Here is a 16,348-nt window from a genome sequence, read left to right on the forward strand (position 1 = left end):
TGCAGGCTCTCTCCATACATCACTAGTGACTGGCTGGTGTTAGTGGGTGACGGCTAAACGAAATAGGAGGGTCCGGAGTGCACCTATAGGAAATCGATTAATCATTAGTCCATCACCCGCTTTCTCGGCGTCTTGTCTGCGAGACGAGCAGTGGCTGCAGTCTCAGCTTCGGGTAAGTTTGATAAAGCCATTTTTAAAAAATGTGTGCGATCTTAGAATGCTTTTGTTATTTGTGTGGCACATCATTTATTATTATTATTATTATTATTGTTATTATTATTATTTTATCTTGACCAAGTGCTCATGCATAAATTCATTTTGAATTGATTTAGTTGTATAGTTAAGTGCACTTTAGAGTTAAATGCGTGATTAACGTACATTTTTATGTATTTCTCTTTTTTTGCCCTTTTCGGTTTTAACTAGTACGATCTGGTTTTTGTCCTTCGGGGAATCCTGACATCTTATTGCTTACCTTCATTACAGTAAAGTAATGCGCATCATTTATAAAACGGTGAGGAAAAAACTGTTATATGGCCATTGTATTTCCACGCTTCTCTATGTGCTAAACTGATTTGAATTGATTGTTCACACGTGTTCAATCAAACCCTTGAAACTGGTTCGACGTTGTATAGTCATGAACTTCTTCTGTGTCATACCTTGACATAGAGGAAGTAATGGCTCCGTTTCAAATTCTCACTAGAGTATTTTAAAAAGCCTTTTAGAAAATGATCTGAGATAAAGCATTGTGAGAAGAGAACTGAAACTAGAACAGTTAAATACATCGAAAAATAAATTGCACGTCCTTCAGCTAACAGTATCTCTGGATTTGAGTCTAAAGGTAGCTCTTTTTTTCTGGTTGGCTGATTGGGCTGAAAATAGTTTTATTCATGTCAACAGTTGATTTCTTTGGGCATCTCTCTGAAGAACAGGTAATGAGCAAGTTCCAGAACCTATTTGGTGGAAAACTTATCAGCTGGTGGTGATTTTCAAGACTTGTAGGTTGCAAAGGCACCTAGCTGTCACTCTAATCTGCAGCTGCCTCCAAAGATTTTCAGACTGAAGTCTGAAATGTGTATTAAAAAGAGTTATTTTACTCTCTTCAGCCAAAACTTGAAAAAACCTTAACCTGAAGGGAATGCATGGAGAAATTATTTGTTTTTTCATCATTTCCATTGATAACCTTCAAATAAGAAGGAATACTTGCATTTACCATCTACAAGTAGACATACTAACGCTGCGTTCCAGTTTTACTCTGAACTAGGACATTTCAACTTCCCAGTCAAAAAAATAATAATCTGGAATGCCCTCCAAAGTCACATTTCACACTGGGAAAGTGGGAGCAACTCCAACTACCAGTTACAACTTGTGACCAACTTTGTATTTCATAATGGCCGCTCCTCGCATCAGCTGTAGTAAAATGTGGTGGAAAAACATACTTATTTTACAAGACAGACCTGCAAGAGTTAATCTAAAATCAATGTTAGACGTAGTGCCTGCACCTCTACACTGAACAAATTAAAAATGGTGTCCAAATTAAAGGACAAATATATTAACATTTAAAGCAGGGTTGAACAAGATCAACTTAGACATGATTCATTTCAGACATTTAAAATGCAATATTTATGCTGCGATTATCAATCATTCTCACAATAACATCCAATAATCAAAGTAGTGACAAAGGTCTTCTACCAGTGGCATCTTCCAAGTTTCATCATGATCTGTGTATCTTGAGGTTGTGACTTAGGCAACCGACCACAACCTCCAAATATACATCTGTGTAATGAAGGCATCTTTATTACTGGGACTATTTTTTACTTAAGTCACTGTATAGCACTTTTAAAAGCACTTTTTGCACTTTTTTAACAAGCACTTTATTTAGCATTGCACTCTAAGCATAGATTTGCACATAAATAACAATTTGCACACAAGAAGTTTTGACTGTATTTATTGAGTATTTTTAGTGGTTAGCATGTAGCTTTTTGTTCTGGGCTTTGCACAGCTGCTCCTCATTGAGAAGTGAGGTGGTTGCCTGTGAAGGGAGGATAGTTGGTACTCAGAGCAATGAGCTACTGGTGGGTAAAATGAGCAAATGTTTGTGCATAATCTGTTAAGTGTGGAGTGCTAATATAGAGTGACTCACCCGTCTTTTCGGTGTTCTCTCCAGGGACAAATACTGTGCTAGGGGTCCAGACACCATATATAGTTTCTGGGAGAGGCCATTAAAAAGTGGGGGGAGGATTGTTTATGGGTTTTTGTGGTGTTTCGTTATGGTGTAAGAATAAAACATAAAATATTTATAAAAAGTAAGTGGAAATGTTTGTATTTAGTAAAAGGTATTTTATATATATAGGTGGAGATTGGTGAATTGAGATTCCCCTGTGTATTAAAGGTGGTTTGGTCTGTCACAGCTGGGACTATTTAAGGCTGCAGTTTCACCTGTGAAATGATTGTTGGTGCTGTGTGAAGAATAAACCGTTGCTGTTTCCACCTGACTCTGCCTCAGCTTTTCATCCTCACTGTAAAACCCAACCGCAAAAGGCCGCCTTCTTACAATCTGTGTTGTATCTGTTGCTTTCTCTTTTGTAATCTCAATGCATGATCTTATGAAGTTTTAGATTGAGCTTTCTTCCTGTTTTCTTTAGCAATGTTTGTTTTTTACAGACATGTACTGGTCTTAATTTTGGAGCAGATGTGAGGACTTGATGTAACCATTATTTGATGTACTGACCATTAACCATTATTTTTTACCTTTTGCTATGAAGATGTTTTCATATACAAACTAGGCCAACCAAGGTTGGCCACATCGTGTTAAAGTCTTAAAAGCAGCCTACTCCCCCTTTACATAAAAGTTTCACTCTCACTTCACAGCACTGATTAGTTTCTGTTTTCATTGGCAAAAATCATTATTTCTCAGGATCAGCCTGGTTCTTCAGGTTTGTAACTAACTCTTCAGGTCTGTTGAAAGTCAAGGATAGATTGTTGTTTCTACAGCAGCTGTAGGAATGAAATTGTTGTATGATGCACATTGAAAAAAATGCTCCTGTAAATAGCCAATAAAACTCCCAATATCACCAACCTCTAGCGGCTTTGCATCCCACGTTGGTAGGTTGTTATTTGGATCTTGGTCTACTTTCAAACGTTACAGCTTGCGCAGAAACCATTGACGGCCAACGTCCAGTGAGCTGTTTGCTGGATCTCATCAGTACAGCTTAATTCAGTAGCTGAAATAATCAAATAAGTAAAATCAATGATCTAGCCTATCTTTCCCTAATGCTGACACTGAGAACCAAACAGGGAACCTTTGAGAGAGACAGACAGTGTATGGAATTTTGAACCCCAGAACTGGCCTGATGATGAAGAAGGTGCTGCAGCAGCAGGAAGAGGAAAAGGAGGAGGTTGTTGATCGATGAAGGCAGGGATCTCTGTAGATCTGATGAGCTTTTGTCTCTGCATGGATTGTGAGGTCACACAGGACTTGGGTGCTGGCAAGAAGAGTACTGATTTAGAGTGGCAGGTCTGGGGTCTTAGGGTGACTTCCTCATGTGTGTTGCGTTCTTCAGCTTCTTGTCTTGCGGCTCTGAAGCTCCCTTCACCTTGTCTCGCAATCTTTCTGGTCGGTTGAGATGTAGACGAGCTGACCTCATGGAAGGAAGGCACCAGTTCTTCTTCTTTGTCTTTGCCTTGGTCTTTGCCTTTATCTTCATCTTTCTTCAGGTTGCTCAATAAAGTTGACACCCAAAGTTTTTAATATGTGTGGAAATTTTTATTCTACTCTGACATTTTGTTTTTGTCTATAAAACATTTTCACCCCCTTGGATGCTTCACCCTTTGAATTCTTTTCTAAATCCATCATAATCAACAGAGTAGCTTTCTTTGACAAAAAAGTACAAAGAAAATCTTTCATGTGAAAGTGGGATATTCATGCAATTATTTGCTTATTTACTTGTCGTTATTTTGTAGAAATCAGTCTCTACTTTGACATTAAGTGACTTTAAAGAGAAGCCACATTTCCTAAATTTTATTGATTTGTAAAAGCAGCAAAAGGGCAAAACATTGACAGGTTGGCCCATAACAATAAGGAGGGGAGACAAAGTTATAGATTGTAAAGCATAATCAAAACCCTAACAAAGACAATACATATGAGATGTAAGTATATTTAGTGTTTGTCTGACTGATTGTGAATCTGAGTGAATAATTCAGGTGTTTTTCAAACCCGTTCTTCAGAACCAGTACTTTTTGTTTTAGGTGTCTTTGCTCCAGCACACCTGTGTCAAATGATTGCATCAGGTGCTGCTGAAGGCTGTTAATCATTAATTTATTTTAGTCATATGTGTGACAACAGGGAAAAACATAAATTGTGGGATTGTGGGCCCTGAGGAAATACTGCCATAACCCATTTGCTGTCGGAACAAGTACAAGGTCAGGCCTCCTTTTTTGTTCTTTCATCATCAACGCTCTAGTGACTTTTGTTCAGTTAGTCTCATTGTTGTTGCAACTTCCGTCTGTTTTAAGTTGCTGTTTTTAGTCCAGTTTCCTTATTTTCACCAAGTGCGCTCTCTGCAATATCCCACCAATATTTTTCCCATTTTTAAAGGGGCAGTATTATGTAAAATTATATCATGTTTTGGTGCTATTCCCTCATCAAAAACATACCTGGAGTGTGGCCTTGATTCTTTCATGCATGTTTTAGAAATCCTTCAATCTCTAATGGAAACCATTCATCTGTGTAAAACACCTGGGTGGACCAAGAGTCTACTTTGAGGCGCAACTCCTCCTCAGAGATACAGTTTCCAAGTTACCAGACTTGTTACACTAGTGTTTTTCAATCTAGTAAAAAAGAAAAGCACTACGTTGAGGTTTACCCAAACCCTAGCGAATGATTTGGAGGAAGTAAAGAAATGAGGCCTACATTTGTTGTACTTGTCGATCAAAGTTCAAAATACTTCTTCTGGGGGCGTGCCGTGGTGGCGTAGTGGTTAGCGCGACCCGTATTTGGAGGCCTTGAGTCCTCGACGCGGCCGTCGCGGGTTTGACTCCCGGACCCGACGACATTTGCCGCATGCATCCCCCCCTCTCCTTCCTTGTTTCCTGTCAGCCCACTGGACACTAGAGCCCACAAAAGACCCCCTGGAGGGGTAAAAAAAAAAATCTTCCTATCCTTACATGGCTAATTAGGTAACTTGGGAGTGCAGGACAAAAAAATCTGATTTGCAGCAAAGAAAAAAGTTTGAATTAAAACTGCAGTATATAGCTTTTATTAAAAAAATTACTTAAAAATACATATCTTTTTTGTTAAAACTGTCACTGTTTGTAATATGAGACAGATAATCATTGAAAAAAAAACAAGCTCCTCTCCTCTCTGTGGTCTTATTACAGTCTTTAGAAATGCATTGCAGATGCCTCTTTAGTTTCTCTCATGTTAATATTCCTTCCTGTTTCTATTGTATTCACACTCACTCACGCTATTCACCTGCACTACCCTCAGGTGAAACACATCTCCATGCCTCCATGTGTCTCACCTGACCTGCCCTCAAAAAGCTCTTATTTTGTTCATTGCTCAGGGCAGGTGTTAAGAAACAATAAGTTTTTCTGTAATGTTTGAATTCTGGAGTGTGTGTATATGATCCTTTGTCTGTGAAATGTTTGTCACCTTGTGGGATTCTCTGTTTTCCTACTTTGATTCACATCTAGTTCTTTACTCTTTACTTTTTGTTCCTTTTTTCCTGTTCTTGAGTTTTGTAAATATTGTTTATTACATTTCCCAATGCTACCTCTCATTATACACTGTGCCTTCACACATTTTTTCAGAGTAACATTTATAACTGGAATGATTTATTATTTTATGAATTTACCAACATTTTTGTATGAACTATTATATTTTTTTTAATAGCTATGTATATTAGACCTGTCACCTGTCATACATGTGAATGATTTCTACTTTGTTTGTTTTAACAATGAACCCCAGGAAGAGTAGTTGGGTGTAACAATAAATGTATTGCACAGCACACTGGTGACAGGGCAGGAGTGAGCATAATGCGTATTTTGCTGCTTGTGCAGGACGTTGCTGTAGGGGAGTAAAATGCAGACAAACGTAACACCGGAAAAGTCCAGGTAAACGCCATGCTGGGAATTTGTCCCGATACGCTGAACAATAAAATTAAAAGTGCTGGTACTGTATACCGGTGCATGTAGGCCTACTTAAAGCTCTGGTTAAAATGTTTGTTAAAGGAAGCCCTTGTGTCATGATTGGACCTTTTCAGCTTGATACAGGGGTAAACTTCAGTCACACGATGCTTAATGTCTGCCTGGATTAGTAGCCAAAGGAAGGGGTCATGGTTCAAAGGTCTTGATTGCCCATATTGTGCAGCTCTTTAAGTGCAGTGTTTCTGAAATAGGTGGTTTCGTTGGCATACACAGTGTTTCCCAAGCGTTTTGTCTGTGGGTTGAATGCTCCGAGCTTGTTGGGCAGCCACAGACTTTTGCACTGCACTCTTTGCTTTTTTGGCGCCGGCTCAGCTGGCTGCCTGCAGACGCAGCTCCTGTCATGTGTGTGTTAATCTGTGTATAAAAAATTCTTGCTGTAACTGCGAAATAATTTCCCTGCTGGGATGAATAAAGTAATTCTTCTTCTTCTTTTCAGCTTCTCTACTTCAGCTGCGGTTAACAGTTTCCATGTAGCTGTTCTGTCTTTTAGCTGCCTCAATAGTGTCTAGAGGCAACTCCTCAGAACAGTCTCTCATTAAAGGTTTTATACCCTCTAGCATTTTTGACAAAGCAAATGCATCACTTTCTTTTCCTGGTGTGCTATAGTGAAGTGAAAACCAGCTAGCTCTGTGATGCATCTAGATATGGTTGCATTCAGTTTGGTTGTTGACAATGTACAGAAGCAGGTTGTTGTTGTCATAAGCAGGAATTGTTGGAGCTTAGTCTAAATAGTCTCTGAATTTGTCCTGATGGCCCATTTTAAAACTAGAAATTCTAGTTTTTCCAGCTGCTCTTTGTGTATGGTAGCCATAAGAAAAAACTCACAGATTACCACCTGGACCTAGCCAAAAGGAAACAGTTATGTGTAATCTGGAAATTTAAGCACTGGTGAGTTGATAAAACTTGTTCCTCAAGTGTGCTTGGTGCTTGTAAGTCCATGCAATTTGTTTTGAGAAGGACAAAATTGACTGTTTCTTTGGTCATCTTTGTGTCACTTTCATGGAGTCAGATTTGTGATTTTTGTCAGCTTTTAACAGACAGTTTGCGTTTCTGGAAAAGTCTTGTCTTGAAGTAGGAAAGATCTAACATTTTTCTGAGCTGACCAACGTATCTCTGGTTTTATAACTGAGTTTTTTGACTGCTTCAAGGTCAAGGCTGGTGTGTCTAAATAGTACACCTTGTGCTTAAACGTGTTAAACTTACTCGACTTGCGTTTTACATCAAGGTAACTTAATCTCTGGAGAACTTTTCTCATCTCATCCTCCAAGTGATCTCTGAACGTTTTGCTATAGACTGAGAGTCATCCAGATAAGTTTGGCAGGTTTTATCATGCAGTTCCATGATTCAGGGCTGAAATGCTGCAGGAGTATTCCCGAGTTCAAATGGGACGGAAATTTACTCATACAATCCTTAGGGAGTCACTGACATCAACACATGGTGGTACGATTGCATCTGCTATTATGTTAGTTTGCCCAGAGTTTAAAAACACAGAAACAGAATGATGAGGACATGAATACACAACTAACTACTTAGTTGTGTATCCACATTTACTGGTGCTCAGGGATGTTTGCTTAGGTTCTGTGGATGAGGGGATAATGATGGGTTACAAGCAGGTTCCAGTGATTAGTGATCAGCCTCGTATACCCCAAGTGGCAATCGGGTGGACTGGAGGTCAGCTGGGTTCCTGCCTGTCCCCTCAGGAATCCTCACAGCGCCTGCTGGTCCAAGAGCGACAACCACAATTTTCCATCCAAATGATTCAAAAAGTCCTTTATTTGTGGGAAGGCCTGTGTGTCAATGGGATTTTGGGATTTTCTATTAAAATTTCTGCAATCTATGCAAAGTCTTAGGGTGCATTCACACCAGTCATCTTTAGTCTGCTGTACTTGAACACTAGTTCAGCTCCAGTTTGCATGGAGGCTACACCTGTTTTAATGCTACTATCTCAGTTGAAAGCTTAGGCGGTATCTTATCCTCTTCCATGTAATTCTTTACAAGTAACTTCTTGTTTGACTTCACTGCACACACTTATTGACCGTCATGCTTGGCATCTTTTCTTGTTCTTCCTGTTCTCCATATTTAACCTCTATATCAGAGGTGTCATGTGTTTCAGAGTCTAACAGATGAGGCTGCATGTCTGTCCTGAGAATGACTTTGAAATCCTACATTAGCTGCTTCAGTCACCAGTGTAGTAGTGTTGTTTGGTTTTTCAGTGTGTCTGGAGATGCCTCTTTCATTTGCCTTTTGTTCATTTTGTATCATCTTCAAATTTCTCTAAATTTATCTCAGCAATTTTGTCATTGAGCAACAACAGTTGTATTCAATTCAGTTCATTTATATAATGGCAATTCACAACAAATGTCACCTCAAAGCACCACACAAACAATTTTAAATTTAATCACACACACAATGTGGTTAATGTGTAGAAGTGATTACAATCAATTCAGCTATTAATGCATTCAGCTCACTTCAGTATTCAAAATAGTTTGAAAAGTTTTCTAAGGAAACCTAGCAAATTGCATCAAGTCATTGGCTTGCAGCATTCACTTAGAGTGGAAAAGCGCCCGCATTGTGTGATTTGACTTTACAGCAATCGTTCATACTGAGCATGAACGTAGCGACAGTGGAGAGGAAAACCTTGAAACCTCCAGCGGAACATGGTGCCATATGAGCAGATGCACATGAATGAAAAGGAAGGAAACAGGAGTACTTTCTATGTTAATAAAAAGTTCAAATCAGCAGCAGGAGGAGAAGGTTCAGTTGTTGGCATTTTCTCAGCCAATCCCCCGCCTCCACAAAGGTACCGTAGCCTAGTGGAACGCCAGTCAGATGTAGCTTCCATATAGAGGAGAACAAACTGAGCAAAAATTAACTTGGAGAGTAGTAGAAGAAGAAAGTGAGGAAAAAGTGATCAGTTTGTCCTCCAGTAGCGTAAACCTATAGCAGCATAACAACGGAGGCATGATGGAGGCGGTGTGAGGAAGGCTGTCTTTCCAGACTGTATTTACCTGTCCACCCCCGTCACACTCTGCCTTCCTCTACTCCCCCACTTGACTGGGTAAACGTCACCGTTTTAACTTTAAGGAAAGTTTTAAGCATTGTCTTAAAAGTAGACAGCGAGCAGGGAATTTTTTTTTTGTCATTATACTGATAATGATAAAAGTATTTCCCACATTTTGTGGTTGTACTGACACCAGGGATGTCATTTGATGTGACAGTACTGATTAGATTTACCAACATTTCAACTTATGTGTCATGATGGCCGAACCACTGTGCTTCATAATTAGCATTTTGGTCACATGTCTTTTAGCAGAAAATGGAGTCCGAGTCATTCTAACCATTCCACATGTTATTTGCAAGCAGTTTGAATATTTGAAGTATTTATATCTACCAAATACTGCAGTCTTTTGTGATCGTATGTGTTAAAGTTGCATCTAGAATTGTTGTTCAACTTTGTGCTTCTATAGTTACGTTTTCCTCTTGCTCTCTGTGAAGGCGGAGGCTTTTTTCCTCTGCTCCCTCCCTGCCCTTGCCTGCTCCGCTTGCTCTGTTTTTGTGCTGTCTTTTTCTCTATTTTTGGAACCTTTCTTTGCACATCCTCCAAATCTACAAATCTGGTCAACCGGTCTCTCAATGCAATTGATCAAATTTTCTTCATGAGAAAACTGGGCACAGGCGAGCCATCCTGTCCTGCGGGGACATACCCGGCGTGATACACCCTGCATTTATTCCTAACAGGATCTCTGCTGTTTGGAGATTGCAGATAGCTGGCTTATTGACAGATTTGGCCGAACTAGTGAACACTCAGACTGTTGGTGTGGACAGAGACACAAGTTGGTTGCGAGTCTTGCTGAGACTCGCAGCCCAGCTGAGGACTCTAAAACTTACTAGAGGGATGGAATCAATCGAGGAGAAGTTGCTAGTTTTGGTTCAGTGCCAAACTAGTTTGGATAATTGGGAATTGAGATAGACTTTAGGGAAGATTGAAAGTTATAATCTACCAGACCTAAGACATTTTGTATCTGAACTGGCTTTCCCCGTGTTGCTTTGGAAGGGCTGCATCTTTCCAATCTCTTTGAAGATATGTAAACATAGCGCTCCTTCCCACCTCACCCCTTCCTGTTATCCATGCAGCTGAGCGCTCCAAAAGACATTTCTTTGATAACATCTTTATCGGACTTCTGCCGGGAGGCTGAGCAACGTGGTTTCATGGCCCTGTGATGTCACCGCCTTCACTCAAGTCTTTGTTTTGGCCTTTGTTTGATCTGAATGTTGCCATGTGACCTAATGTGACCTTTCCTCTTTTTATTTCATTCCCCTTTATTAATTAGAAACTGTGGAGTACTCATTTTAACCCAAAAAAGCAATTGGATTAGTCACTCTTTAGCTTTTTTTTTATTATTAATTTTTTTTAGAAAATGTACAGTACTCTGGCCAATATTATACTTCTTGGATTAATTTTTAGATTATTATGCAGAGAGACTCCTATTAGTGCAACCCAGAAAAGGAATCCATTAAAAAAAATCTTCCAGAACAGGAACATTTAGTTTTTATTCTTACTTAGAGACTGTGGAGTACTCATTACTTTTTACAAATTTAGAGCATACTTAGAAAGTCCAGAGAATACTTACCTACACTTATTTAGCAACCCAGAACAAGGATTAGAACAAACTTAGAATCTAGAAAAAACTACCTTATAGCAACTACATTTTAGACTCATATTCTTCCAAACCAGAAAAGAAATTAGACCAGAGGATACTTACTTATACCTATCTACCAGCCCTGAATAAGAGTTTCTAGTTTATGTATTTTGGATCAACTTTATTAGATTCTTTTTAGACTCCTGTTCTTCCAATCCAGAAGTGGAATTAGACCAGAGGATGTTTACCTATCAACCCTGAACAGGAGCACCTAATTTACATACTTTAGCTCAACAGAGATTCTTTTTCTTCTTTTGCTATTTCCTTTGGTTTGTTATTTTGTTTGTATTTCTGTTTAATTCCTGTAAAGCACTTTGTATTGCTGAAAATGTGCTATATAAATAAAATTACCTTTACCTTTAAGGCCTGATTTATGTAACAGATTCAGAACGGTTTTTTCTCTTCCTTTGATTCCAGGTTCTGCCTGAGGCCAGGAATCCATCTCACCATGTCAAAACCCATCAGAAAAAAGTTCCTTATCCTCCTCTTCATCACCATATGCGTAATCACACTCTTGGTTAGCAGTAGATCAACCAGCTTCAACCCGAGACCTGTTGTTCCAGAGGTTTTTCTGCGATCAGTCTCCAAAGAGAGCATAACTCCCCTGAAAAACACCAAGCACTTCTTAGTCTCAGCCTACATGGACCAGAGAGTACAGGGCTTTGACATTCGCCTCATCGGGATGTTTCGGAGAGACTCCGTCCAGGAACTCCATTGCTTTTTCTGCTGTGCCGGCTACACAAGTGAAACCACTCCAGCGAAAATTTTACAACACTCGGACAACTTCGGGTTTCCATTCGTCACCACAGATGTCATGTGCCAGATTCCTAAAACCTGCAATGCCACACATGTCACTCTTCTGACTCAAACAAGGCCTGAGAATGGAACCGAATACGTCTGGCTTCCCATAAGGAACAAGAAAACTAATGGAGGAGAGGAGAAAAGGATGGATTTCACTGTATGCGTCTCCAATTTGTTTGGGGGCTACAACAATGTGCTGCAGTTTGCACAGACACTAGAGATGTACAGGTCAGTAATCCTAAACTTTACTAGTGGCGTCTTGAGCTCCAGTCCTTCAGCAAATTCAATGGTTGTCAACAGTTATGTGTAGCTAGCACAGGTTAGCTTGTAACATGGTGGATCCTCTTAGTTCTGGTTTGCACAACATCAGCTGGCAGGTGGCCAGACTCAATGAAGCTGCGTTTCACAAATCTCAAACAGGCAGCCAGTGTCTGTGGCTGTCGATGGCAATCTTGGGGAGTCAGTGATTGAAAGCTTCCTGCTGCAGATTTGAATAAAACTTAGATCAAGGTCTATTCATTCGGCCAGGAGTAGAGGTACTGGATTCACAAACGGTATTCTGTACATTTATCTATCTTAAATTATGTGTGCAGATTGCCTTCCTACTGTAGGAAAGAAGCACCTTGTGACTGCAAAGTTGCAAAATCATTTAACACTTCAGGCTGCTTTACCTGCAGTGTCAAAATGTTTAGTAGGTGATTTTATTTTGTCTTTTTTGTCCAAGGTTGCTCGGCGTGAACAGAGTGGTGATCTATAACACCAGCTGTGGCCCAGACCTTGACAGTCTTCTGCAGAGTTACAGCCAGGAGGGCTTTGTGGAAGTAGTTTCCTGGCCAATCGACAAATACATGAATCCATCGCGAGGCTGGCTCTTTTCAGAACATGGTGGCGATATTCACTACTTTGGCCAGCTCACCACACTCAACGAGTGCATCTACAGATCCATGGAGCGTTCCCGCTATGTCCTGCTAAACGATATAGATGAGATCATCATGCCGTATCAACATGACAACCTGAAGTCTCTGATGGACGAGCTGCAGAAGCAGCATCCAAACGTAGGATCAGTGCATTACGCTTGTATTTCCAAATACGTTTCCCATCTTTTTATTAAAGCATATTCACATTTTTTTAGGTGGGAGTGTTCCTCATTGAGAACCACATCTTTCCCAAGCATCACTTTGAACCAAGTGGGAGGTTTCACCTTCCTAAGTGGAGCCGGGTGCCTGGAATTAATATTCTGGAACATGTTTACAGAGAAGACCCTGACCGACAGACTTACCATCCACACAAGATGATCGTTCAGCCAAGGTATAGGCTGAGAAATGCATTCAGCCTTAATTTATATTTAAATTAAATAGGTAAAGTCCACATTTAAATATATGGGTTTTTTTTAAATTACAGTAAAACAGATGCTCAACCTCTTTGGACAATAGCGGGATGTTGTCCAGTGGTTCTCAAATGTTTTTGTAACCTGTACCACCTCAGTAAATACAATGTTATTTTTCCTGGTTTACATTTTTAAAATAGTACAACAGAAGGTTTTTTTTTTGTTTTAGAAGAGGCTCAAGGACTTGAACCCTGATCATAATTTTTTTACTTTATTCCGCGAATAGTTTAACCCTATTCTGGTAGTATTACAGTACTTTGTTCTCATAGGCTACTTCTTCTACTGGCTTGAACAGCCAGCCTTAATTTGAACTCTGCTGTCATCTAGTGACAGGAGGCTTGCTTAGCAGTCAAACATGAATAAAGACAATAGTAAAGTCTGGTTTCTCATGAGCAGTACCGATTTAAAGTCTGTTTTACAGTGCTGTGTACATGACCAACATCTCACTCTTGTGTACCCGTGTCGTAGGATGGTGGAGCAGACATCAGTGCATGAAGTGCTTCAATTTTTTGGGCAGAAGTACAAAGTCCCGCTGGACGTCTGTCGGATCATTCACGTTCGTGTTGCCCTACGGAAATTACTAAAACTGGAGGAGCTCAATGTGGACAACCGGCTGTGGGACTTTGAGGAAAAATTGATTCCCAATGTGGACAAAGTGTTGGAAAATTTGGGGTTCCTATAATAGAAGTTGCAGGATGGGGTCGGAAGGAAAGACCAGCCAACAAGGATCCTGTTTCGCAGTTTAAACAGACAGTGAATGTATTCTTTCAGTGGGAGCTTGTTTAGTACTTTCTTTAGACTTTTTTTCCCCCCAGTTTATAGCCAGCACACACAAGTCAGTTTTGTAATGTAATTATGTGGTGTATTTGAAAGGTTTTGCACAGGTAGTTAAACTATTCATGTACATGTAACACAGGAGTAAACTCGTGCTTTTTATTTCAGCAGGTAAGTCCTATTTGTAGCAGGGATTCAAAACAACTAAAGCTGATCCTTTCTTTGATATTTTGTTTTCATTTTCATAAATGACTCAGGGATTTTTAAGTTATTTGTTTTATCAACTGGAATTAAGTTTGCATGTAAAAGTATCTTATCAATGCTAGATGCACAAGTAACGACATTTAATTCCTAGAAACTTGAAAAATTTGTTGTCAATGAATGTTCACACAGGATTCTTTATGCCTTTCCTGCCTCAGGGAAGCATTTTATGGCAGATCTACCAAACCTTTTAACCCTCCTGTTATGTTTGTTTCTGAGGTACAGCAATAATGTTGGTGGGTCAGTTTAACCTGTAGGGTGTTGAATCATGCAATAGTGCCAGAAACCAAACAAATCCACCAAAACATTTTTGTATTTGATTATTAACTCCAATACTAACAATTTCAATCACAATTTGTGCAATAATGTTTTTTTTATTATTCTCACAAATTAAGGATCAATGATGACAATTTACTCATTTGGACATAAAAACTGGAATTTACATTTTTTTTATATCCACTGTAAAAAACCTACAAACAAAACAATTATAATTTCCCTGAAATTGATCTTTTGTAAAAAAAAAAAAAAAAAAAAAATTATATTACATTTTGGGGTTTTTTTTCAAGGTGATCTTTTTAATTGAATTGAGACATTTATTCTGTTCAGGGTCAAATTGACTCGCTGATTAAAATCAAGATAAATGAGTCATGCAGAGAGTATTTATGTTTTCCTCCAGTTCAGCTGAGTTTCCACTCAGTGTGGGTAGAGTTTGCCCACAGTAACAGAAAAGATTCCTGTCAAAAGTTGCATGAACACCTGCTTTCTCGCAGTTTCCTATTGAAGCAAAGAGAATGTTGAGAAAGTGGGCTTGTGGGGGTGCACGTGCGCATGAATGTGTGTGGTGAAGTATGGTTCATAGCTGCAAGGAAACGTATAGAATTTAACATTTTTTAAAACCTTTTTTTACCCTTTAACTTGACTGCCAGGTCAAATTGACCCGAACAGTATCTATGTAAAAAGTAGACACGGGAGGGGGCTGCAAATGTGTAAAATGAATCAATTTTCTATTTATATGTAGAGTGAACCTATTCAGACAAATAGAAAAAGTTTCATGCAAAAAAAACTTCCAACAAGAAAAAAAGTAACTTTAAAACGGGTCAATTCGACCCGAAACATAACAGGACAGTTAATGCTGCTATTTACTTTTGAACACTTTGGATGTGACTGTTTGTCTCTTACTTTGCATGTGGTTTCTGGGTTTGTGTGTCGGGAATTAAATATCGCCACAGCTTGTGTGTGAATATGAGAAACACAAGATGGTATGTGGTAACTGCACTGTTTCTGTGCACTTGATTCTTTTTTGGGAGGAGTTGGGGGTGGAGGGTTGTATGTTTCATGTACTTTTAACAAATATGCAAATAATAAAAAAACTTTTTATAAGTTACATACTGTGGCTTTAATATTTGCTACAACTGCAAAGTTTAGAATAGTTTTTTCATCCATTTGGCATCAGCTTACTCTGGCAGATGAAAAATTGTAAAATGTTAAGGGCCTTAAGTTTTGATGGCATTTGTCGCTCTCAACTTTGTGGATTTTCTAACTACATGTAGAAAAGAACATTCTGTCATCCTGGGTTATTTGTTCTGTATAGCAGAAAAAAGGATCTGCATTCTAGATCACTTGCAGTTCTGAAAACTTTTTGTAATGTTTTCATTACAGGTCATATGACTAGGAGGAAATCCAAAGGTATGCCATGAAGATATATATTTGTATCCTTATCTGATTTTTGTTCAGTCTTCATACTGTTTTACATTTATATGTAATTTGAATATATTAATGTAGAATCCAAGCTGCAGCAATAATCCATCAAATTTTACCATTAGCCCACTGTCTAAAGCTGTCCAGAGGTACCAAACGAATTGTTTGATTTCCTGCTGGCGTCTCTATTGTATTCACAGAAACATTTTCAGCTCCTCAGTCTTTGAGATTAATATAAACTGTAATGTGGAATGTCCATGCAGAGTTCACCCCAGTGTATTATAAGCCTGGCAGGCCACCAGGCTTTACTTGTGCCCCCACCAGGCTAAGCAAAGTTTTTTTTTTTGTTTGCATTTTTTAAGACTTCATAGTTGGTGTTCAGGTGTTAATCTTTCAATTTTTCAGTAACACATAATTGTGAAGTAACATTTTCAACTCTCACAATTTTGTCAATTGTGACAACTGACATAATTGTCAAGTTAAACATTTTTTAACTCAAAAACACAACGGGCCGCTGGATGAA

General features: G+C 39.0%; 1 protein-coding gene across 2 annotated transcripts; it reads left to right on the top strand.

Moving 5' to 3' along the window:
• Positions 1-14,494, top strand: LOC111612169. Of its 2 annotated transcripts, none has more exons than XM_023352396.1 (5): positions 1-172; positions 11,322-11,933; positions 12,430-12,760; positions 12,838-13,013; positions 13,561-14,494. In XM_023352396.1, the coding sequence occupies exons 2-5, from the start codon at positions 11,353-11,355 to the stop codon at positions 13,772-13,774; spliced, it is 1,302 nt and encodes a 433-aa protein (XP_023208164.1). In that variant the 5' UTR covers positions 1-172; positions 11,322-11,352; the 3' UTR covers positions 13,775-14,494. The 2 variants fall into 2 exon arrangements, with proteins under 2 accessions (XP_023208164.1, XP_023208163.1); XM_023352395.1 differs by lacking the exon at positions 1-172 and adding an exon at positions 4,333-4,419.
• The last annotated feature ends 1,854 nt before the right edge of the window (positions 14,495-16,348 follow it).

The sequence above is a fragment of the Xiphophorus maculatus genome, chromosome 19, assembly GCF_002775205.1.
Source record: "Xiphophorus maculatus strain JP 163 A chromosome 19, X_maculatus-5.0-male, whole genome shotgun sequence".
Taxonomy (NCBI): Eukaryota; Metazoa; Chordata; class Actinopteri; order Cyprinodontiformes; family Poeciliidae; genus Xiphophorus; species Xiphophorus maculatus.